The sequence below is a fragment of the Pan paniscus genome, chromosome 14 (assembly GCF_029289425.2).
Source record: "Pan paniscus chromosome 14, NHGRI_mPanPan1-v2.0_pri, whole genome shotgun sequence".
NCBI classification, from domain to species: Eukaryota; Metazoa; Chordata; class Mammalia; order Primates; family Hominidae; genus Pan; species Pan paniscus.
This window is the reverse complement of record NC_073263.2, coordinates 46,019,439-46,046,560: the sequence shown is the minus strand read 5'-3', so window position 1 is coordinate 46,046,560 and position 27,122 is coordinate 46,019,439. Positions and strand designations below refer to the sequence as shown.

At 34.9% G+C, this 27,122-nt stretch overlaps 1 protein-coding gene across 1 annotated transcript in view; it reads left to right on the top strand.

Annotated features, from left to right (window-relative positions):
- LOC134728388 (MAM and LDL-receptor class A domain-containing protein 1-like) overlaps positions 1-25,813 on the top strand; it is a 31,342-nt gene extending 5,529 nt beyond the window's left edge. The window contains exons 2-5 of the mRNA XM_063595888.1: positions 4,768-4,865; positions 13,927-14,100; positions 23,738-23,858; positions 25,674-25,813. Coding sequence (XP_063451958.1) covers positions 4,768-4,865; positions 13,927-14,100; positions 23,738-23,858; positions 25,674-25,813 — 533 coding nt within the window. The remainder of the gene's footprint in view (positions 1-4,767; positions 4,866-13,926; positions 14,101-23,737; positions 23,859-25,673) is intronic.
- Positions 25,814-27,122: the final 1,309 nt, after the last annotated feature.

Here is a 27,122-nt window from a genome sequence, read left to right as displayed (position 1 = left end):
AGCTATTCATTTCAGGTGTTTTCACCCCCAGACTCAGGTAGTTTTCTCCAATCCATGCACACGATCGGTCCTTACGTGGCAATTTAGGGGGGACTGTCTGCAGATCTCGGGAGCTTGCTGTCTTTTCAAAGCTCCAGTACCTGAAAGGGGCAGCTGGCACTCTGTCTTATGAATTCTACCCATGTGGGTCTCCCCAAAGCACTGACTCTATCTGTTTCAACTTGAGGAGACTACCACACTCCTGTGTTTCCCCTCTGCACAGGCACCTGGAAACTCTGTCTAGGCAGTAAGCTGTGGGAATTACAGGACTTAACTCATTTGTTTCCCCTCTCTCAGAGATCACTATCCTGTGATCTATCACTATCTTACATTCCCATTGTCCTATATTTGACAGTCCATGCTAAATATGCTTTTTTTCTAATATTTTTCTTTTGCTCGTTTAAGACAGAAGATAAAATCCAGTCTGTGATACTGGATTCATGTTTGTTTATTTAGCTAAATTTATTTGATTTGGATATACCATAATGTATCTAGCTATTCCCCTATCCAGTGACATCAATATCATGACGATGTTTCAAATTTATTCTTGTACACATTTCCTCCTGTAGGATACTTTCGATTTTATGCAATAGATAATAACTAGGAGTGAGACTTCTATATTTTTTAAGCAAGATATGTATTTATATTTTCAATAAACATTTATAGATTCATTTACCCTAAAACTTTAGTACTTCAATTTTTAGTGACAAAATGGGACTACTTTTTCCTATTTTCCTACCAGCAAGAGGCATTATAATTCTCTATAAAAATTTCCAATTAATGGGTGTAAAATGATTTCTCATATGTAATATTTATTTGCATTTCACTGAAAAATATTTTTTTCAAATGTTTCCAATGTCTCAATTTATTTGTGTTCTTTAATTTTACTAAGTAATATTTTACAGCTTTCGGGGTAGAGATTTTGAAAATCTTTTGCTAGTATTTTCCTAGGTTTTTGTGTTACTTTTAAAGAACTTCTGATTTTGATTATTGCTGACATATAGAAATGCATTTTTATAGAAAATATTGACCTTGTATCCAGTGGCCTTGCTAATTTTATTTATCATAGCTAGGAACTTATACATATATATTTTATTTTCTAGGATCACAATTATTTTGTCTGCAAATAATGGCAATTTTATTTCCTTTTTTCTAAATATTAACAGTTCTATCTTCCTTTTGTTGTTTTATGTACTGGACAGAATTTCTAGAATGTGTTGAATAGAACTGGTGGTAGCTGCTAGACTTGTCTTATTTCTCTCTCAGAGGAAAAGCTGTCAATAGTTAAACCTTAAGTGCCATGCTTACTGAAAAATTGTATTCTTTATCAGATAAAAATGTTCCCTTCTATTCAAGAGTGTGCTTTTTAAAAAAATTAAGAAATTGAATGTATGTTGAAAGTTTTCAGTATTTTTCAGCATCTATTATGATATGATTGTCAGATTATCTTTTTTGTCTATAAGGTAAATTGATTTTTTAAATATTAAACCCCTCTTGCACTCCTGAACCAAACCTAACTGGAGTAATTTTATTTATTATTCATTTCTTTATTCAATATGGTAATGCTTGTTTATAACTTTTGCATTTGTGAAAGTTATAGAGACTGGCCTCTAACGTTCTTAAGACATGTAAGGTGTTACTTCTAGGCCAGTGCATTAACAAGGTACCTGTTTTGCAGAAGGTGAGGTCGAGCCAGATGTGAACACTTTAACCCAGGGAGACTATTCACTCTGTCCTTTAATTTTTATATTGTGCTGGTCACATAGCCACTCTGGGGTATGTGGGTGTGTAAGAGTTTTACAATAAACAATTCTGATTACCAGAAGTAAACTCCTTGCCATGACCAGGAATAAAACTGGTAAATTCCACATTTCTCTAACTTGGCTCATTGTTTAGAGCAGGCTGATAGGAAGATAAATCAAGGGACATGTTCCTAGAAGTCCCTGGGCCTGTGGTCAGAGTTTAGACTCTCTATACCCCTTACCTGCACATATTAATTTTGACGCAATATTGACAACTTTATAAATATTTGGTTAAAATTATCATAGGATAGCATTTAGCTTCCAAATCAATGGTCAGTAACTTCATATTTTAATTCTATTATCTTTCCATCTAGAAACATGTTATCTCTTTTCATCTAACCAGAGAGTTTGCAGTCTTTCACAAAGTTTATAATGTTCTTCATATAAATCGTGTCCCTTTTCTGTTAAATTTCTTCCTACATTAAAAAAATTAATTTTGCTATCAGGAGTTGGACATTTCTTGCTGTTTATGTATCTGGAAACTTACTGCTAAGATAAGATAAGTAATTGTGTAATATATCTGTTTCCATTTAGCTTACCAAATTTTCTAAATGATACTATAATTATAAAAAATGGAATACTTTGGCTTTCTATTTTTACAATTATATTATTGGTAAAACATGGGAAATTTACTTCTCTTTTTCTATAATGTCTACTAGATATTTTATTTCCTTGACTTCTACACTCACCAGACCTTTAAGATAATATTAGTCTAAGATTATAAATATTGCCTAATATTATCTCTAATTTATAGTTGTGATAGAAATGTCATTTCCCATTTTAATTAATATTGTTTTATCATTTGCCATTTAGAATGCTATTTATTTTGAGGTTGTTCACTAGTCTTTATTTAATTATTTCCTTTTATTTTATTAAGATTTGTGACTTGAAATTGTTCACTGGTTTTTCATAGTCTTTTCAACATTTAGATAGGATTCGATGACTTGACACTTTCATTTGTTGTTGTAACTGAATATGGAGACCGAGCTCCTAAATTAAACCAAACCTACATTCTTGGAAGGCTCAGATTAATCAAGACACACTATTTTTGGATAACAATTTCAAATTTATTCGACATCATTTTAATTAGAATATTTGTTCCTATGCTCACAAGTGAGATTGCTCTCTAGAGTTTTAAATTTTGTCCTATTTTCATCCATTTTATTAAAAATTAAAGATATTCTGGCAACCTAATATGAATCAGGGAGCTCTCCATATTTTTCTAAGATCTGAGGTTTCTCGAATAATGTTGCAAATATTTGTTTTTTAAAAATTAAATAGGGAGCCAGATGCAGTGGCTCATGCCTGAAATCCCAGCACTTTGAAGGTCCAAGGCAGGAGGATTGCTTGAGGCCGGGAGTTTGAGACTCTGCCCCTACAAAAAAATTTAAAATGTATGTGGTAGTGTGCTCCTGTACACCCAGTGGGAGGCTGAAGCTGGAGGATTGTTTGAACCCAGGAGTTCCAGGCAGCAGTGAGCCACAATCATGCTGCTGCACTCTAGCCTAGGTGACAGAGCCAGACCCTGTCTCAGGAAAAAAAAAAAAAAGAAAAGAAAATTAAATTTAACTCAGATGTGGGACCATACATTTCTCTCTAGATTTTCTTTTCATTACTTTTTCAGTTACTTTTGTTGTCTAAACGATTTATTCAGGCCTTTTGCTTCATTTAGATTTTGGCGTCTTAATGTGTACATGTTCTCACCTTCATTAACCAGCTTGTTTGAAATTGTGTATATTCTGTTGAATGACTGGAGGAGTAAGGTCTTTGAATATCGGTTCATTTGTTTTTAGAATTTTGATCATCTTTTTAAAAATATTCATTTGAATTTTACCTAAACCTGAGCATTTTTAGGTGGAAGAATTTTTCAAAATCAACTTTTCCCATTCTTTTCCTTTTTAGGTGAAGCATAGAGAATTTAATGAACTTGCTCGCATGCACTGTTTCCATTACCTGTAATTTGGAATTTGGGGACAGTAAACTTTATCTTTCCAAGTAGGTTTTGAGATTTAAAAACAATATAAACTGGGTTCTATTTTTCCCACTCAAAGATGACACTGCTGACTCACATCCTTGGTTGTTTGGTTAAACATGTGATGGAGTCTATAAAATAATACATTCTAATTCTAAATCCTTTCCTTTGTGTGCAGTCGGCATTGACTTGTATCTAGGAAAACTACTCTCTGAATACGGTATTTTCCAATGAAAATAGTTGGTTTTCCAAATTGCCTATCACTGTGATTATCAAAGGGCAGTATCAGACCTTGACATTGTTGGGTATAGCCTTCCTTGTAAGTCTTCAATATTCAATGAAACTACCCCAGACAGCAGCTCTGAACCTGTGATCTTTTAAGCTGCTGAGAGATGTTATCCCCTGCACATTTGCCATGAGCACATCCGTCGTAGTTAAAATCTAAAAGTGGTGATTTTATTAATGTTCAGATTAGATCTTTAATTAAGCTTTGATCCCCTCTAGCACAGACAACAATGTCAAACACGTAAGACCCGGGAGAAACTAAAATTCATTCCATAAGCTCATATCCTTCGGTACTTTGTGAAGAAACTAAAAAATAAAGTTCTTGTGGGTATTTCATAAGGGCGTGTTGAATATCTAATTGTCAGCTTAGAAGCTTCATTTAATTTGATGTCAAACTCTATGACATAAATGAAGCCAACAGAAATGTTTGTTTAGGTGATTTGGTTCAACAGCTTGTTTTAATTGATTAAATGTTATTTTAGGTATTTAATGTTATACCGGTATAAATGCTATTTGTTATCTACAAACCATAATAGTAAATATGTAAAAAATGTACTTTTCTTTATCTAATTGATAGTTTAGCATGTGCAAGGATAAGATTGTGGAGCAAAGAACAGCTAAGTGTGTAACAGAACTTGCATCCGTATGACTTTCCCTTTGTTTTTGCAGGATCGTTTATTTATTTGGAGGCACAGCGCTCCCCCGGGGTGGCCAAGCTTGGAAGTCCTGTTCTTACAAAATTGCTCACTGCCTCTACCCCGTGTCAGGTAATCAACTGTTCTGAATTTCCACTGGCCATTCTGTGGTTGTAAATCGCTGAGCTTGGGTTACTCAGCTAGTAAATGCCCGCCATGTTTTACTAGCACTTTAATAATGAATTAAGAGATTTACATGCACTATTTCAACACAAAATGCTATGTCCTTCTAGAAGACCATTTGTAACACATAACTGGCACCATTCTTTTGAGGGCTATTAAAGCTTTCTGTTATTTTATATTCTTTTCACACAGTCATTTCAATAATCTAAAGCTGTGGATACGTGTTGCCAAAATTTTTGGCCAACAATGTACATTGAGAAAAGTAAAATCAGTTAAATAAGTGTTTGTTGAAAGAAAGACAAATGGAAATGATTATATTTACTGAAATTTGAGTTTTTTAAATGAGTCCTCTGGTGCCAGGCAAACACAAACTAAGGAGTGAAATATCCATTTTATTTCAGCAGCATATTAGAGAGGATGGACTAGTTAGATTTGGTTCAAGTCTCTTTTGCCACTTTCTAACTGTGGCTCAGACAAATTGTATATTCCTTTTGAGACTCAGTGTCTACACCAGAAACATACATGATTGTATGGATTAAATGTCAGCGTTTACATTGGAAGCATACACGATTATATGGAATAATGTCAAGGATTAAAATGTGATTAAATAAAGCACCTGGCAAAATATTTGGTACATAGTAGGTAAACAATGTTTGTACCAAACATTGGTATATATGTACCAAATATAATGTTAATTCAGTAAACATAATTCCTTTGCTTTCCATAAAAGTAACACCTAAATCAGAGGTCTGTATTCAGCTTGTCTTATTTTCAGTCCTTTTGAGAGCTCCAACATGCCTCTCGGCCCTTAGGATTTCAGCTAATTTTTTCGTCTTTACTTATCAGAAAATAATGAAGAGATCAATAGTGCCACACAGTAAATTCATTGCCTGTAAGTGTAGTGTTAGAGCAGTTTACTTGGGCATTCCTGGTGATAAATGACATACTATTCCGAGGTATAAACCTAATTATACTTTCAGTTTGGTATAAGTCTCAGTGGGAGTGCCCTGAGTTCTTAATAGTGGTGTCCATAGATACTTTCTTTTAAAGTCCTAAAGATACTTTCTTTTCCTTTCTTTTGTTTTTTTTTTCTTCCCATTTCTTTGTGAGAATAAGAATTAAAGCAAATGCCTGGTCTCCATTTCCATTTTATCCAAATGCCTTTTACCCATTCCCATCTCTTTATTTTAATTAAACCCTATAAGATAGACAGAAAAAGAGAAAGATAAATATACAGTGTTTTTTTTTTTTTGAGGGGAAACTCCAGAAGCACTTCTTCTTTGAAAGTACAAGCTAACTTAGATTTAATTCAAGGTCATACATTAAAGTGATGAGATCACAAATGTTAGATATATAGAAAAAATTGAATGTAAAGGAATATGATGTCTTAATTCTGCCTGCTTTACAGAAATTTGAAGATACTAAGAGTGTATTAGAAATTCCTATGACTCACCTAGAGTCACTGAGAAATCATATGCATGTATATGATATTAAAATGTAATCTACCTTTCCCATCATTGTATGCTTCCCGGTAGCAATTGATTTGTGGTCACTGGGATTGAGTTTCAGTTTATCATTGTTTCCACTTGAGGACACTTAATTTTTGCTTAAATTGGTAACTTAGTTGGGGTTGGGGTGTTATTTAGGTGGGGTCTCAGTGAAAATGCTGTCATGGACATTTTGGGTGCTTGGTAGTTTATCTCAAAACCAAGGCTTCGATCTCTAAAGGCTATGGATACTGACTTAATGGTTTGCCTTGGTTTTTGAAAAACTGAGACTGTTTCAAGGCGCCACTGCAGACTGCCAGAATAGATATTTGTTTTTCACGCCTTTCTCTATGTGCTTGAATTTTAGGAGTCTTTGAGTTAGCAGGAAGGATATTTGAGTTACTTTGTAATGCTTTCCAGTTTAGGAAGTAGGAGTAGACTGTAGGAGAATGTTATTGATAGTCTGAGATACACATAGCTATGGTTCTCAGGATCTTTCTAAGACTATAATATGAATTTTTTAAATAAGTTTGTGGCAATATGTGATATTTTCTTTTTCTTTCTTTCTTCTTTTTTTTTTTTTTCCTGAGACAGAGTCTCACTCTGTCGCCCAGGCTGGAGTGCAGTGGCGCAATCTGGGCTCACTGCATGCTCCTGCCTCAGCCTCCTGAGTAGCTGGGACTACAGGTGCCCACCACCACTCCTGGCTAATTTTTTGTATTTTTAGTAGAGTTGGGGTTTCACCATGTTAGCCAGGATGGTCTCGATCTCCTGACCTCGTGATTCACCTGCCTTGGCCTCCCAAAGTGCTGGGATTACAGGCGTGAGCCACCGCACCCGGTCGATATTTTCTTACATAAAAGTTACAGAATAAGCAAACAAAACAAATTCTTACCTTCTTGGGTAACTGGAAAATCTAGCCAATCCTCTGAATTGGAACGTATTAATAATAGTGCTTTCATGGAACCAATGTTCTTCATTATAAGGTAGTAGAGTCAAGCAGTGAGATAACCAGTGTGGGGTACTTTGATATGATTAAAGCCTTCATTTTCTGAAATTATATGTTTTTTTTTTTTCCTACATAATCCTAGCAGACTAATACAGTTAAGAATTTTTTCTTTTTTTGAAAGGAATTTAAAGCAACTTGAGCTTTCTCGTGAGTTGCCATTTCTAACAGCACGATTTTAGGGCCATTTTGCATGGATTACCTTGTACTTTATATGTGGCCAACACATGCCATCAGCATGGACAATTGTTCTTGCAGCTAATCATTGTTCAAGATGCGGACTTTAATTTATGCTTCAAAAGTCCTTTCAGCCACTAGTGGAAAATTGGCATTTTTCTTTGAAATACAAGATAGGACAAACAGAACACGAGGGAGCCCAAAGCTACTCTATCTTACTGCTGTTGAAATGCTGTTACTGTTTACAATTAACTAGGAAATGTAAAGTATGAAGGGGATTAATGTGGGTACTAATATTTTCTGAGTTTTCATATTTGAGTTACTGTGTAAGTAACATAATCTCTTACTTTTAGGACTTCACAATTAAATACAGAAAGATGGATAATATGAAGCTTTTGCTTTCAAAGTTAGTTTGTATGTTCATCTATTGATCTTTCTTTTGTTTTTAATTCTCCAACTTGTTTTGCAAGTACATTAATATTCCTTAATTAAAAATAATTCATAGATTGTTTTACAAATATGAATGAGAAAGTCAGGACAAAGGTAGTTGAAACCAGAGATAGGTTGGATCCCAAAGTAAAGTTTATGAGGGCCAGCCTACACATTTGAGTCTGCCAATGCAGAGAGGGCCACATGTGGTTCAGATTCAAGGAAGTAAAGAGAAATAAACAAAACTGAAAATAGTTCTTCTGAGACTTCTCCCGAGTGCTTGCTATATTACAAAGTAAACATTATACCTACGATTCAACACATATATATTGCTTATCTACTGTGTGTTGATCACAGTCCTCAATGCAGGGAATATAATGACAACAACCTAAACACATGCTTGCTCTAACAAAATGTTGTTTAGTGGGGGATACTGACAGCAATTCAGTGTAAAATGCTGCAAACTACAAGAGGGTGAGTCCAGTATAATAATAACACTCTACAAATCTCTCTCAAAGAGTTTTAAAAGGCCATGTCTTACAATGTCCCCAAAGTAGGACAATGAACTGGAGTCAAAGAAGAATTTAGAAAAAAAGTAATTTTGGATCATGTCCTGCAATGGTGCAGTTGTGCTCTATTCCCTGGTCATTGTGTTTAATCCAAAGATCAATGTTAGAATAGCTGATGGATTCTAGAGGAAGCAACAGTCTACAGAGGAAAGGGCGAGCAGGTGCTCTCTCCAATCTGTATATCAAAGCACATAAAGATTAATCATTTAAACGGGAAAAACAGATTCTGTTGTATTGAAGATTCTAAACCTCAACATAAGCTTGTTCAGGAAAAGAATGCCCAGGAAAAAGCATAACTGACTAGGAGCCATAAAAATCACTATGGTAATGGTGAGGGATGTGTGTGTGTGTCTGTGTGTTTATGTATGTGGTGAATGATCCCCTCTTTCAATATATACTTATTCCCAGCTGAATTTTGAGGAGCTATAGATATCTTAGCTTGTTTTTTTTTCTTTTCTCCCATTTATTTATTTTGCTTTTTTGGCTATTCTTGTCCTTCTGTATCTTTGTATTCTAGATCTGATAAAGGTGCAGCAAGTGTGGCAATAAGCAGACTGAGGAAGGCATAAAGGGTCTGATGTGAAGCAGAGAAGGCAGAGGTGGCTGAGGGTTTGGAGTAAAATCGAGAATGGCCATGAAGATCTGACCAAGGAGCTCTGAGATTGAGAAGGAATTAGAACAAAGTCCATAGGGAAGTTGAGAAAATTGGCAGAAAATTTGAAGAGGAGGGTTTCAACAGGAGATGATCAAAATTAAAAAAAAGAAAGAAAGAAAACAGAAAAATAAGGAAGAATTCATTTTGAACCTCTGAATCATGATCTTGGGTGTCCCAGACTGAAGTATCAGAGAGCCCAAGGTCCCAGAGGCACTGTACAGACACGAGAGCCAATGGAACTAAGACTATCACCCCCTCTCCAGCTTAGGTACTCATCCATATGCAGTAACTGGTGTAAATCACCAGATGTTCTTTCCTTTGGTAGTAAAATATATAATTTAATGTATACATATATATTTTTTAAAAATAGAAATAATTTAAAATCATAAGGATACAATTAAAAATGAAATAATTGGAGCTTCCATTTTTATCTTCAATATTCAGAAAGAACTGTTTGTTGGAAACTTTTTTAACCACATGAAATTCTCTTGAATGCAGTGATTCAAAGTCTTGAATAGTCATACTATATATAAAATCTGCCTTAGTGGAGACCCAATAAAAATAAAAACAAGCCCTTTTTATTAACATTTTACTTGACTTGTTTTGAATGAAGCAGGCATGCATCAAGAAAATTTCCTTTAAAAATGATCAAGTAGTAAATAAAATTTGAATGTTTGGTGTAATTTTCACTTACATGCTTTGCAGACCTGTTTCATGCAACATTCTGGGATGATGGACAATGTTCCCTATGTTAAGTATAGTAGCTACTAGCTACATAGAGCTATTGAGCATTTAAAACAACTGAGAGGCCGGGCGCAGTGGCTCTGGCCTGTAATCCCAGCACTTTGGGAGGCTGAGGCAGGCGGATCACAAGGTCAGGAGATCGAGATCATCCTGGCCAACATGGTAAAACCCCATCGCTACTAAAAATACAAAAATTAGCTGGGTGTGGTAGCACGTGCCTGTAGTCCCGGCTACTCTGGAGGCTGAGGCAGGAGAATCACTTGAACCCAGGAAGTGGAGGCTGCAGTGAGCCGTGATCACACCACTGCACTCCAGCCTGGGCAACAGAGTGAAACTCTGTCTCAAGAACAACAACAACAACAACAAAAACAAAACCATAACTGAGAAAATGAATTTTTCACTTTGTTTAATTTTAATTAATTTAAATTTAACAGCCACACTATTTTCACAATTTTGTAGTTATGCTCATTATAATTAAATGTTCATTTTCTTTTGCCACTCTTCCTCCAAAAGACTCAAAGGTCCCTAAGGATCTGTAATGCCTTATACATTTTTTTTGACATAGAATAGATGATCTTTCTTTCTCTCTTTCCTCTCTCTCTCTCTCTGTTACTTTCTCTATATATATTTCTGAATGTTTATAAGCATTTACTGACAGTCTTCTCATTTCTTTCTTCTTTTTTTAATGCAATTAACTGAATACTTAGAAAATACAAATTACTATAATAAGTTCTGTGAGGAATTTATGACACGTTTCATGATTTGGAGTTTAAGGTTTAGTGTTCTGCTACTGGCATGTACCAGGTTGAGAGGCACAGAGTTTCCATACTTGAGTACTACTTATGTGAAGTCACAGCTTGTATCAATAACTTAAAATTGATCATTAGAGAAATTCAAATCAAAACCACAATGAGATATCATCTCACACCAGTCAGAATGGCCATTATTAAAATGTCAAAAAATAACATGCCGGCAAGGTTGTGGAGAAAAAAGTATGCTTATACACTGTTGATAGGAGTGTAGATTAGTTCAACCATTGCAGAAAGCAGTATGGCAACGCCGCAAAGAGCTAAAAGCAGAGCTACTATTCCACCCAGCAATCCCATTACTGGGTACATATACCTACAGTACTAGAAATTTTTCTACTGTAGGTCAGGTGCAGTGGCTCACGCCTGTAATCCCAGTACTTTGGGCAGCTGAGGTGGGTGGAGTGCTTGAGTCCAGGAGTTTAAGACCAGTCTGGGTAACATGGTGAAACCCTCATCTCTACTAAAAATTTTTTAAAAAATTAGCTGGGTGTGGTGGTGCAAGCCTGTAGTCCCAATTACTGAGAAGGCTGAGGTGGGAGAATTACCTGAGCTCAGGAGTTTGAGGCTGCAGTGAGCCGTGATCATGCCACTGCACTCCAGCCTGAACAACTGGAGTGAAACCCTGTCTAAAAAAAAAAAAAAAAAAAAAAAAAAAAAAAGACATCATTCTATCATAAAGATACATTCACATGTATGTGAATGGTCATTGCAGCGCTATTTACAATAGCAAGGATATGGAATCAACCTAGATGCCCATCAATGACAGATTGGATAAAGAAAGAGTGGTACATATGTACTGCGGAATATGCAGCCATAAAAAAAGAACAAGATCATGTCTTTTGTGGGAACATGGATGGAGCTGGAGGCCATTATCCTTAGCAAACTAACACAGGAAAAGGAAACCAAATACCGAATGTTCTCACTTACAAGTTGGGAGCTAAATAATAAAAACAATGAACACAAAGAAGGAAACAACAGACACGGGGGTCTACTTTAGGGGGGAGGGTGGAGGAGGGAGAGGAGCAGAAAGGATAACTATTGGGTACAATGCTTAGTACCTGGGTGACGAAATAATCTGTACAAGTCCCCGTGACACGTGTTTGCCTATGTAACAAATCTTCACATGTACCCCGAACCTAAAATAAAAGTAAAAAGGAAAAACAATGAATTAAAAAAATTTGTGGGCTGTATCAATAAATTTTGTTCAGTGATTTCACCCTCAAAAATTCAAAATATAATGGAACATTCCTTGGTATTTAATAACTTAAGAATTTAAGTCTGCATAATGCAAATTCTATAAAAAAAGTAAATTAAATATAAGTTCTGAGCTCTTATCCCATTGACTATGGATCCCGTTGGCATTTATACTTAATACACTATTAAAATAACTTCACACTGGTGATGTACTGAGTGACAGTTTGACAGCTCAAAATTCTGATGGGACATGCACATCTCTTGTACAACTAGGTTTAAAGCTCTGTTTTGCATATTTACAAGCTTGGGACATAGTGAAACTTACAGCAGGGATCTAAAATGTAATCGCAGTTGAGAAACATGAATCCTCTCTTTCCATGGAATTTAATTAAACCTTTCCATTATTTTTGTTTCTAACTCACCTGTCAAGGTGTGAATTAAGGTAAGCACAGTAATAAAATCTGAAATGAAATAAACAATCAGAATTTTTAAATCAGGTGGTCACAATTAAGTAGACATTGATAAAAATGTGTACCAAATAGATGCTTGGTGTTTTAAAATGAACAATTTTTTTAAAAAAGCATTTAAAACATTTTTTTGGTCAACATTCATCACTGGAATTGGGTCCCAACAGTGAAATACATGGCTTGCCTATACATACACTAGTATCTGTCCATGTATCAGTATAAAAGCACAATGATGAATGGGAAAACATTTTTAAAAAAGAATTTAAAATATAATGAACCTGAAAAAATGTCACTGAATCTAAAGAGAAGTATTCCACTTTTGTGGGACCTCATCTTTAAATGTTGGGTTTTTCTTTAAAACATACAGCCTTAGGACCTGTTATATGATAATGAGAAGAAGCAAAAAAATTTGACTGCAGCGTACCTGAACTTGTTTTAATGGAGGTTTTGTGGGCATATTTTACAGAATGAATCATCCAGACAACATTGAGGGAATTAATTTTTGCCTCACACAGCTCCAGGTACTTAGAAAGTGGTCAGTAAATTTTGGTTGAATCAATAACAGTACGCAATTTCATGTTAGGGCTACTGCTATCAGCACCTGGCATAATCCTCTCTATTCTCTTCACTATGTAGTTAAGCCATCAAACCTTTAGATGGTGTCATTATTGATGGTGAATAGGAAGTGAAATGATTAAGCCTCCCTACCCTCAAAGAATGTTGTCTTACTTGGCTCAATTATTGATGAACAGTATCCTGTGAGCTTCCCCATTATTTGTTAATGCTACCACAGAGACTAAATTGATATAAAGTATTAATTACAGTTTTTAAAATTAACCTAAGAAAATAATTTTTAAGGAAAGTTTTTCTTGTTTGAAACATCAAGTTTGTATAGTAATACTTGATTTTGTAACGTTGAGTCTCAACGTGTACCTCTCATATTTGTAAGAAGCCAGAGAGAAGGATTCTGGAAACTTCCATGGAAACAGTGGTACTGCCCATGACTGGGTTACACATCTGGGGGAAAGGAGAATTGAGAAGATTATATTTAACACAGAAGTTGTTTGGAATATATATATATATATATTTTGTTGTTGTTGTTTTGTTGTTGTTGTTGTTTGTTGTTGTTGTTGTTTTGTTTTGTTTTGTTTTTTGAGATGGCGTCTCGCTCTTGTTGCCCAGGCTGGAGTGCAATGGCGTGATCTCAGCTCACTGCAACCTCCCCGCCTTCTGGGTTCAAGCGATTCTTCTACCTCAGCCTTCCGAATAGCTGGGATTACACGCATGCAATACCACACCCGGCTAATTTTTTTGTATTATTAGTAGAGATGGTGTTTCATGCCTGTAATCCCAGCACTTTGGGAGGCCGAGGCAGGCAGATCACCTGAGGTCAGGAATATTTCAAATTATAGGAAAAACTACCAGAGACAGGTCAATGGAATATTTATATCATTGAAAACATGTTTTCAACAGGTGCAGTTTTGGTATCATTTGTCTCAACATTCAAATCTCTCAGTTTTTACAAGAACGTCTCTAGATGGAAACTTGCAAAAGCAAGGCAAAATAATCAGATTCTCCGAATCTCAGTGGAGCCACGCAAAAATTGATCTCATTGCAGAAGCGGGAGAATCTACTCTACCTTTTCAGGTAAGCACATACGAAATTAATACAACTCAACAGAAGACACTTATTTAATGCTAATCCTTTCAGATAACAATATAACACACATAGCTCATACCTTTTCAGGTGAGCACATATGAAATTAATACAATGCAACAGAAGACACTTATTTAATGCTAATCCTTTCAGATAACAAAATAACACATGCAGCTCATGAATTTATTCAATATTAATGAAGCAAACACATTCAGAGATAAAACACATGATCTGTGATGAGTAGAGAGGTTGTTTTGACTATGCACTCAAGACATGTGTAGAATAGTAGCAAAAATGGAGATAAGAAATGAATAAGATGGCAGAGAGAAGAGTAACTTAAAATCATTTCTAAGTGAAGACATTGGATTATATGATCTAGTGAAAAAAAGTCTGACGTGGGCTGTAATATTTTAATCCTATTGCCTCACTTTCTGCTGCCTGGTAACATTGAGAATGTTATCCACCTTTGGGAACTGGAGGACATTATACAAAGTGAAATAAGCCAGGCACAGAAGGACAAATATGGCAGGTTCTCACTCATGTGTGGGAACTAAAAAGTTGATCTCATGGAGGTAGAGAGGAGAATGGTGGTTACTAGAGGCTGAGAAAGGTGGGGAGGAGGAGGTTAGGAAGGGAGATTTGTTAATGGTTAAAAAATGTAGTTAGTTAGATAGAAGAAATAAGCTGTAGTGTTTGATAGCACAGTAGGGCAATTATAACAAGTTATTGTGTATTTCAAAATATTTAGGGGATAAGATTTGGAGCGTTCCCAACACAAAGAAATGAGAAGTGTGTGAGGAGATGGTATCCCAATTACCTTTATTTGATAGAGACACATTATATGCATGTATCAAAATATCACATTTACCCCATAAATATGTACAACTACTATGTATTAATAAAATATAATAATAAAAGAAGGCAATTGTATCTTGTCAAATGGGTGTTCTAATTTCTACCTTCCTGTGTATAAGTCTTCTGGATGACATTTGAAAAGAGCTATTTTGGAAACTAGATTGGATGGAGTGGAATATGGTGGAAAGCACACTGTTTTGGAGTCAGTGGTCTGAGTTTTAGTCTCTGCTCTGCTCATTGGTTGCTAAGTGACTGTGTAAATATTGTCTTTGTGCATCAAATTTCCTAATGTGTGAAAACCAGTGATGATAAAAGCAATATTCCAGGGGAGTCTGAATATTAAAGATAATATAGCTAAAATGGCAGCCATGAACATGGGCTCTGGAAACTTGGGTTCAAGTTAAAGGGTTGGGGGTGGTGGCTCATGCCTGTAATCCCATCGCTTTGGGAGGCTGAGGCGGGTGGATCACGAGATCAGGAGATCGAGACCATCCTGAGTAACACGGTGAAACCCCACCTCTACAAAAAATACAAAAAATTAGCCGGGCATGGTGGCACGTGCTTGTAGTCCCAGCTACTCTGGAGGCTGAAGCAGGAGAAGCACTTGAACCTGGGAGGTGGAAGTTGCAGTGAGCCGACATGGCGCCACTGCACTGCAGCCTGGGCAACAGAGTGAGACTCCATCTTAAAAAAACAAAAACAAAAAAGTGTATGATTATAGGGAAGTTACCGAAGCCCTCTATGCCTCTTTCATTAGTAGGGTGTGAGGATAATAGTTGGGGATTTAAGGTCATCTCATCCTCATTTCTGAACAAATTGAGATAAATATAGAGGTTAAACAGGTAGAGAATACATATTTTGGAGCAGATGGCTTTAGAATGTAGAGTCACTTATTTAAAATAATGCTTGATCTTAGAATAAATAGAATTACCCAGAGGACAATTGACTGTGCTGGAGAAATATAGAGCTCATACTCTAGGCGAAGTCTCTTACCTTTAGCCAGAGATAATATCAGTGTGCATGCCTCCTGAGGACAGGCTGGCTCCCAATAGTGGGTGTTGAATGGGAGAAGAGGATGAATCGAGCTCCCCCAGGTTACTCTTCTAACTTCACAGTCGGGTAAATCTTCCTCCTCCCACGGAGTGAGGGATAAGTAACAGCAATGTTACTACAGTGAACCACCTCCCCATGAAAGCAGGAAGACTAGGGCATAAGCATCAACTGTAATCAATTACTGTTCTCTACTTTATACAGTTATTGTGAGGATTATATGGTGTATACTTGTAAAGCACATGGAAGCAAATCTGGCACAAACACAGAATTCAGCTGTTTTTATTGCTGTAGTTATTCCTTGGATATTGTCTGGAAATAGTAGACACTCAATAAATCTTAGTGTTCTCTGTTTTATAAAGGGAATTCCCGCTTGATCAGAACTCTAGGCTTGATCATTAAAGGTTTCTTTACTCAGTGAAGGTCCCCAACGTCCCTTCTCAAAGATCAATTTATTCTATTCTCATATTTAATGGACAAAGACATCATGAATACTAGCAGCTCTTAATTGGGAAGCATTTGACACAAAGGCTGGTCATGGAATCATTTTGGTGTCAATCTCCATTGCAAGTAGCAGGGCAATGAAATCAGAACAATTTGATCTTTTGCCTCCTGCATTTATATTCTATATTCTATAGAAAATTGTTTTCATTCGGTTTGCTTTTAGTTAGAATGAAACTCACCAAGAAGATCGTTCAGAGTTTGTTATTAATTGACATATTGAGAAGAAAATAGAATGTCCTTTCTAGCAGTAAGTAATTTAGAAATATGAGTTGAAACACATGCCATTTCTGTCTACAGCTGGAAGCTCTCATGGACCCATCAGCATTACTGAAGAGTTTCAGTGAATGCAATTTTTGTTTTCTCTTTAATGTTCTCCTTTTTGGATATAGTAATGGTTTTGCTTTGCAGTGCAAATGGAGACTATCCCTTATTATCTGGGGGCATATTAACTAGTTTGTAGATGGGCAGTGGTTTGGTTAGATTCTGTGATTTGGCTGCAATGGATGTGTGAGGGTTTCTAACTCAGCCCTGCTCCTCCCTCTCCCTTCATCCCCCTGCTGGTGGCTCAACACCTTGTGTTGCTTTTTCTCTCCAATCAGCCTCAATGCTGAGTTCTTTCGAGGCCTCGGTCACATTGAATTCACCCCAGAGAAGCTAAGACTTTTCCTCTGTGCCTCCCCACTTAATCTGCCTATGAGTTGGCTACAGCACACATTTATTTTGGAAACTACAGATGAGTAAAAGAAAAATAAGAAAAAAACATCCCCTCACATTTCACTCTCAAGAAGCCCATGACAGCCCTATAATATCCAATCAGCAATTTAGAAAATTAAGTTTGGAAAGCAATAAGCTTTTTAAAAATGAGTTTAGAGGCAAAACCCAAGCTGCCCTGAACCACTGTGAGGCCTTTAGGCAGCTGATTTCATGATAGGTTTGATTAAACAGTGCTGCCCCCAATCTCCCAGAGGGTGTCATGTAATAAACACTCTCGGTGTTATGTTACCACTCTCAGCTCTGAGCTATTCACATTTCAAAACTCATCTGGCCCCAAAGACTTTAGATAAGGAACTGTGGACTTGCTTTGATGTTCTGCTGTGAATCAGTCTGGATTTTATACATACACAATATATAAAAATAGATACACTTGCACAGATACATACATTGTAATATTTAATCCATGAGTATTGCATATATTTACTATTAAATATTTCTAACTAGTAGTTAAAACAGAGAGAAACAAATACCTAAATACAGCTCAGGATTAACTAATGTTAACATTTTGTTTGCTTATAATGTTAAAGTTTGTTTGCTTATGAAGATGCAACTTTTGTCTTCCTTGTATCTCTCTCCATCCCATTTCTTATCCTCTGCAGAAAAAAAAAGATGCTAATATTATGCTGGCTTTAACCTGATTTCTCTGAGTGTATTTTTAAAGATATGAAAATATACATGAGGATTCTAGCTAGGTACAGTTCTACTTTGTTCTTTCATCAACAACAAATGAAAAAGATATTCTACCTACAAATAGTTAATCTAGCTTTTTAAATATTCAAATATTTAAAGTTTGTCTTCTTGGATATAGGCTAGGATTTAAGATTAGTAGCCTGAATCATTTAAGGGTGACCTTAGTCATTGTCTAGCTTTCAGTTCTACGTGACTAAGCTCTGAACATATTTATACAGTACAGTGTAATCCAGTCCAAATATTGGAAAGAAGAAAGACATCAAATCACGTGACCTCTGTGTTCCCTTTTAGCCATGAAATTCTGATTCAGTGTGGTTCTTTTGATGTCAATTGTAGACAGTATAACAGAATACAGATTGCTTTGGGTTTCATAGCAAATAAGCACCCCTAGTTAGGTAGGGCATTTGCTCTTCCTGCTGGCAAAGAATTAGGTTTACTGTTTTCTCTGTAAGAACAGCAAATTAATGACATTTCAATATTCCCTCTATTTCTTGTGAGAGTTTATTGGAAAAATTTAGGTCAAAGAGTTAATAGTATTTTTCAAATCTGTTTTAACTTGGCCTGCTCACTTGCTATGTTCAGCTTTTCACACAAATAGATTCTTTTAATATTTCTTTTCCCCCCAACTGTTGTGCTGTTTTAGTATCTCAAGGTGGCACTTTTTCTGAGTAGTCCATTGATTTCAAGTTGCTCTACTTTCTTCGAGCTTCCTATTAAAATGTAATTGTATCATATTTTAGATTTCATTTTGAAATGAACCTTTTGTGAAATTTCACACAATGATGGATACCATGTTCGCTCTTTATCGGAGTCAATGATATAAATCAATAACAATTTCCTGACATTATTTGACGATTCAGTGAAGGGTAAGATTCATAACACAAAAGTAAAAGGTGATCGAGTCTCCGTAAAGTTGCTGTGTCCTTGGTCTGCTTAATCTAGAGCTGCATGAAATCTTGTTTCTCCAGACAGCCCTATTCTGCAGCATCCACTAAAGCCCAGTTATCTCTTTATTTCATTAGAGAGATGCAGGATAGTATAATCATTAATGGCTCAGCTTACATATTTTTCTTACTTGACATGTGACATTCAACCAATTACTTCTATTCTCTAATCTTCTGTTTCTTTCACCTTAAAATAAGATGAAAATAGCATCATCTTCACAGGATTAAAACAAGTGAATGTGACTGGCATATAGTAAATGCTAAATAAAAGGTGGCTGCTGCTCTTATTATTGATACCATCATCATTCTTCAAAAATTAATATATTCCTACTACTCTCTACTCCTTCTTACTATATCTCTATTTTCTCTTGGATTCATATTCATTTTTTGCTCCTGTTATTTTTTTTGAAAACAATATTTCTATGTTAATTGCGTATTTGTCTGGAAAAGCACCTGAGTTTTGCACTTGTAAAAAGTAATCACTTGATTATGAACATTTATGAATTTTTGTGGTTCCTAAAAGCAAGAAATTATTTTGTTCATAGAAGGAATAATATAATTGAATAAAACAAAAATCAACAAGATCCCAAAAAATAGTTTTAGAAGAGTGAGTCATCTAATTCAATTTAAAATGTAAATTATTCAATTACCTTGAGAATCTTATCAAATGAGGTTTTCACTCTTCCTCCATCTGTGGTTGAAACAGCTCTTCTGAGTGACCTCTTTCTCACTTACTGATTACTAATTGATGCTGACTGTAGTTCCGAAAGGGAATTGGTCACAACATTTTATATTTGTATATATATGTATATATATACATATATACGTATATATGTATATATATACATATATACGTATATATGTATATATATACATATATACGTATATATGTATATGTATACATATATGTATATATGTATATGTATACATATATACGTATATATGTATATGTATACATATATACGTATACATACATATATGTATATGTATACATACATATACGTATATGTATATATACATATATATGTATATGTATATATACATATATATGTATATGTATATATACATATATATGTATATGTATATATACATATATATGTATATGTATATATACATATATATGTATATGTATATATACATATATATGTATATGTATATATACATATACATGTATATGTATATATACATATACATGTATATGTATATATACATATACATGTATATGTATATATACATATACATGTATATGTATATATACATATACATGTATATGTATATATACATATATATGTATATATATACACACACACATATATATACACACACATATATATGTGTCTATGTGTGTATATAAATACACACACATATATATGTCTATGTGTGTATATATATACACACATATATGTGTGTATGTGTGTATATATACATATATACACGTATATATGTATATATACGTGTATATACGTATATATCATATAATATATGATATATACACATATATGTGATATATATATCATATATACATATATGTATATATATCAGTTTGGTTACATATATACATATATACACATATATACACATATATACATATATACACGTATATACGGATATATATGTATATATCATAATATATGATATATACATATATGTGATATATATATCATATAATATATGTATATTTACACATATATGTATATATATCATATATACATGTATGTGTATATATATCAGTTTGGTTATGTATATACATATATACACATATATACACATACATACATATACATATATACACATATATACATATATATATGTATATGTATATGTATATATCAGTTTGGTTAAAACCAGCAATAAAAAATAGGAACAGCCAAGGTGATTTTGAAACCATGAGATGGTCATTATTTACAGGTGTAACAGACATTTTTTGAAGGAAGTAATTGCTTGTATTTTAAAATTCGTATGATTTTAATTAATGGTAGAATTACAATTTCTAAGTGTATAATTATGAATTTAACTATGTAGAAGTAAGCAAGCAAAATATAGATGACCTAATATTACTTTTGTTTGGCTTTTGAAGTTGGATTTATCCTTCCATTTTAATATGAATATCTAAAGGAACCTGGTGGGTCCCTTCAGGTAAAATAATGTAACCACATTTTAAAGACTACCTCAGGATTTTACTTCACCTCATCCCAGGGCCCACCCATTCCATTCAAATAATGTGAGCGTGTACCTCTTTAGGAGCATAGAGAAGTGCCTCAAACTGTCGTTTTTTTTTTTCTCCAGTTTTCTCTGAGTAGCACAGACCTTCAAATATGATGGTCAACAAATGCTTGTCTAATGAGTCTGAAGAATTAAACATCTATTTTAATTGACATCAATGCAAGATGTATTATAATAATGAATATAGAAAAACTCTTTCAAAAGTTAAGCTGTCCAAAAAAATCACAGTCACTTAATGGTATTAAACACAATATATTTCTAAAGTACAATACTTGTGTATATTTTACCAAGATCCTTCTTCAAAACCTATGTTATTTTCTGCCTCTGGAATGAAGGCTAAATTTCTTAGTTTAAGATTCTACAGAAATCATCTCTAATCAGAATCTTAAAAAAGTATTATGTACATCACATTAAAATATCAAAAATTGCAAATAAAGCAACAGTCCCTGCTGACCACCCTCATCACCCACTATAGATTTTATCTTGAGTATCTTTAGATACCAGTTTATTTTTACGTCCAGTCCATTTTCTATTTACTTAATATGTATAAATGTACCACATATACTTGGAAATCTAAACCATTGTATGTTTTCAGCCTAAGTAATATTATACTATAATATTTTTCTGTAACTTAATTTTTTTACTCCAAAACACATGTTGAATTTCTTTCCATAATGACACATGGCGATAGATATTATTTTTAACTGGTATAGTATTTCTCACTATTGATTGATTCATTCACATGTAAGTTCTTTCCTGTCATTTGTCATCAAAACCAGCACTGAAATAAACATTCCTGCACAAGCCTTCATGTGTATACCTTTGAGTGTCTCACTAGGATAAATGCCAAGAAATTAACTCAATTTTTATAGTCTATGCAATTTTTCTTTTTAACAAATGCTATCTAGTTTCTCTCCAATTGAGCTGTACCAACTCATGGAATTTTCCTCTCCATCTATTATCTGATTAATTTGTTGTTCTCTTAAAATCTTATACTCCGTTAACACCCATCAACATTTTCTAAACACACCATACACTTTCTCATCTCTGTGTTTTTGCTGCGATTGCTGCCTCAGTTTCTCGAGGTAAAATGTTTTGCCCAACAAAATTTGGTATCATGGAGGCTTACTATTACTTCTCCACCAAATCTTTTCCCAAACTCTCATTATTGGCAGAAATAATGAAGTGTCTTCTTTGAGTCTCCTAGTATCTTATACTTATTTCTTATACAGCATTTATGATGTAGGGTAGTGAATGTATCATACGAAGTGTAGGAGAGGAAAAGTAATACCGTTTCCTCACTCATCACAAGGGATATGGCTGGAACCCCTATAACAAAAGAGAGGTTAAAAAGAAAAAAAATAACAAATTTATTAGCATTTTATGTGACATAGGGGCCTTCAAAAACAAAGGCCTGAAGACCAGGGAAAACTCTCTATGTTTATGCTTAAGTTCAACAATGAATGGACAATCATGAAGAAATACAAATGGACAGAAAGAATATGATCTCATTGTAAAAACTTGGAGAGAACTCAGCAAAGATCTTTATGGGCCTCTCTGTGTAGTGTTTCTTTCATCCAGGTATAGATAGGGTAGGACACCAGTTAAATGAGGTTCTTATGACCTATTTTGAGGAGAAGTAAGCCGGATAATTCCTTTATGGCTGGCTCTCACAAAGGAAAGAGAGGGGAAGGCAGAGAGGGACTCCAAGGTGCTATATTTTGGGACAGCATGTTCTGACTCCAAGGTGTTGTATTTTGAGATAGCATGTTCTGAGCCCTGGCATAAGTAAATTTAATGATCCTTGAGATTGGAGACCCTCCTTGATAGGATAGAAATGTACCTTCTGTCTGTGTCCTGGACTGGTGGTCCACTATGCAGGTTCATAAGATTCCTGGCATAAATTACTTCTTCCTTTCCCTCCTTTCTCTCTCTCTCTCTCTTTTTTTCTCCTTGGAATAACAACATAATATGAGTAATTAACAAGAAAGAAAACAAATTATATCAGTCATTATTCAGCCTTAGAATAAACTAAAATTAAATAGATGTCTCTGAGTGCTTCAGCATATGAATATTATCAACCACTGTATGTGGTTATTGATGTGTGCTTTACTACAGTGAGTATGTTTCTGTGTATGTATATAATATATATTATGTTTGTATGAATGTATATAATATTTAAATATTTTAATATGGAAATAAATCATTGCCTTCAGCACACTGATTACAAATCAATTCATATCTCAATTAAATTGAGTTGTAAGTCACACAGTTGATTACCCCAAAGAGCTCATTATAAATGCATATGACTCTTAATGGCTCCAATGAGAAGAGAGCCCTTCACTCGTGATGAATGTTACCACTTTAATTGAAACAAGGTTACCTTTGGCATTAAGGTACGAAAGACGCTGTCAAAGCAGTTATGGTTTTATAAATTTAAATTAGGATGTTCTGGTCAGAACAGTTTTCTAAAATTAGATTGGAGAATGGGACAGATGTAAATAGGGTTCCTCTACACAAAGAAATATGATTGTAAGACATTACTTTTGTGATGTGTTTTTAACAGTTTTATCTTTCTGTAATTATAGTTAATTTTGGAAGCTACTGTTTTGTCATCAAATGCTACCGTTGCTCTAGATGACATCAGTGTGTCCCAGGAATGTGAAATTTCCTATAAATCACTACCAAGGAGCAGCACACAAAGCAAGTGTAAGTTTTCCCTTGTCGTTGTTGCTGTTTTAAACATTGAATTAAGCTCTTCTCAGTATCAAAATATAAAATGTATTAGAGTCACGAATACCTAATACAGGGTGTGGATTATATCACCTGTTCTTGAAACCTAAAATATATATATATATATATATATATATATATTTTAAAAGGTAAACAACTGGTCTAGTCCTTAGGCCTCTCTTCCAGTAATATGGAAAATATTCTATGCTTGCAGCTGAAATTATTGCATCCAAATATTTTAATTATAAATATTATGAAAAAATTATAATTATTTTGCATATTTTAAATACACTTTTATAAATATTCACTTCTCCATTAATTTTATTCAGAACTTCAAATGAGCATGTAATAATATTCATATTTCAGGATCACCCAGGAGTTCAAAAAAAGCAAAAAGGTTGTGTTTGGGAAAATGATGTAAGGCCAACCAAAATTTAAAACTGGACCTTAAAATTCTGTGTTTCTATTCAAAATTTAATATTTTCAAATCACAGATGGAGTTTGTCTAATTCTTTGACTAAATTTTTTGGAGAGAATATCAATTACAGGCCAGAAATGTTGCCATAAAAATGGATCTCATATAGTCAACTATGTATTTTAAAACCTAATCATTATTTAGATTCTGGGATCATGTACACATTGAAAGAATTTACACTATACCTTCAGTTACTTTCTCTTTCTAGTACTAATTGATGTTTCTCTCTGACCACTCCTACCCTCAGATCTCAATGAATCTGACAATATTAAAAATGTTTTCTGAAAAGTGTCACACTTTATTTTTCTTAATCTGTATCTATGGAAAAGATTTGCATATGAAAATCAGACATACTGTATATTCCTAAGTTATATTTACTTAAACAACATATTTAGTGAGTGCAACAGTTGTATTCTTACAGGAGCTGAATGGACTAATCAAGAAAAATTTGGGTCACATGATTCTGGATTGAGACGATTAAAGAACTTTTAATTAAAGGTCCTTTATTAAAGATATTTTTCATTCGAGAGAGTGTATATTTCTGGGTGCTAACTTATATTGGGTTAACGTGTATTTACTTTGTTCAGAATGTGTATCCTGCATGCATAATAGACCATTCTAAGCTCTGCGCATGTGTTCATGCAAGTGTGTGTGTGTGCATCTGTGCACGTGTCTGCCTGTGTGTCTGCATATGTGTGTGTGCATGCCTGTGTGTCCGTGTGTGTGCATGCATGTGTGCATGTGTGTGTGCGTGTGCATGCGTGTGCGCATGCTTGTCTGTGCACATGTGTGTATGATTCTGATAGACACCGAGGAGTGCAGAGCAGCAGATTTAATGATTCATTTAAAGATTCATGAGTTTGGCCAGGCGCGGTGGCTCACACCTGCAATCCTAGCACTTTGGGAGGCTAAGCCGGGCGGATCACTTGAGGTCAGGAGTTCAAGACCTGCCTGGCCAACATGGTGAAACCCTGTCTCTACTAAAAATACAAAAAAATTAGCCAGGGCATGGTGGCGGGCACCTGTAGTCCCAGCTACTCGGGAGGCTGAGGCAGGAGAATGGCGTGAACCTAGGAGGCGGAGCTTGCAGTGAGCCGAGATCGCGCCACTGCACTCAAGCCTGGGTGACAGAGCAAGATTCCTCTCAAAAAAAAAAAAAAAAAAGATTCACGAGTTTTTAAGGGTTAAACAGGATTACCTTATTTTTGTTGTTTAATTAAAGATTTTCTTTCTCCTAATTAAATACCACATCACCAGAATCATAATAGCTGAAAAGCATTAAAGTTGACATTGAAGAGCATTCTCTTGTAATGTAGTATTTGGAGGTATAGGGGCAGAAAGGTGTGACAAAAACCTTTCCTCACCCATCATAAGGGTCACAGCTGACACTCCGAGAATGAAAGACAGTTTAATGAGAGAAAAGCATAACAAATTTGTTTATCAAAGTTTTACTTGACACAGGAGCCTTCAGAAATGAAGATGCAAAGACCCAGAGAAAAGCATGTGCTTTATTTTATTTTTTCGTTTTTATTTGTTTTTCAGCCCCTTTTCCTATATAGAAAACTGTGTATTTTTCTGCTTAGTTTTGGTGAAGAACAAACAGCCATTTTGAAATGTGATCGGACAAAAGGGTATGATCCAATGGTAACAGACTGAGCAGGGAAACTTAGCAAAGCCTCTGTGTTCAGAGTCTCCTTGACTCCTTTGTGTAGAATTTCTTCACCCCTGGGAACAGGAAAGGACCCCTCTAGAATGAGGATCTTGTGACCTAATTTCAGGCAAGATAAGCCAGATAATTTCTTTATGACCAGCGCTCACAAAGAAAGGTCAGGGAAGATCAGAGTGACCTTGCTCCTGGGGTACCTCCCAATCTCCTTCAGTTCAAAGTACTTTGGGGCAGCCTTTCCTGAGCTCTTACCGAGGCAAAAGTGTGGTTAAAGGTTTTAAATCATTACTAAAGTTAACCTTAGCAAAAGTTTTTGAGACACTTGATCTTGCTTACGGAGAATTCTTTTCTTAAATTCACTCAGGATTCATGGATATGTGCATCCATCTGAACACCAGATCAGTTGGATAGGTAATATATCTAATTAGGACAATTACATGAATGATTCCTGAAAGATCAATGGATGTACACAAAGGGAAAAAAAGGCGTTTCTTATTGTTTTTGCAAATATGTCCAGTAGACAATTATAGGATCTCATTTGTGGAGTTCAGTATTAGTAATGGGCAGAAGTTTATGGAGAGAAACTGAAAGGAATATTTAAAAACGTGCCATGCTCCATTGACAGTAAATTGTTATATGTATGGAGCAGAATGGCCAAAGGTTTACCCAGACTACCCAGACCCTGTACAGGACTTGAAGTTTTGAAATCTTTAATAGGCATACAAATGGCTGCACCACTTCAAAGCAATCTTAGAGCTGTAGTTTTCTGCTCACAGTCCGCGTGATGAAAATCGCAAGTGCTACTTTGATTTGGCCTTTAATCAAGCTTCTTCTCCTTCAGAATATTTAAAAGCTACTGTTGATGAAATAATTTTACATTCTGTTTATTTGTTAAAGGGAGAGAGCCTGTTTTACGCTCTTAATCTCAATTTTGAAGCCAGATTTGTGCCTGGTGAGGATGCAGGTTGTATTTCATCCAGGAAGATACGCGATTTTCCAACTGAGTGCCCAAAGGGAGCACATGAAACTAATTGCTGTGAGTGCATTACTGACTCCTTCAGCAGATATTTATATGTACATATTTACTCTCTGAACGTAA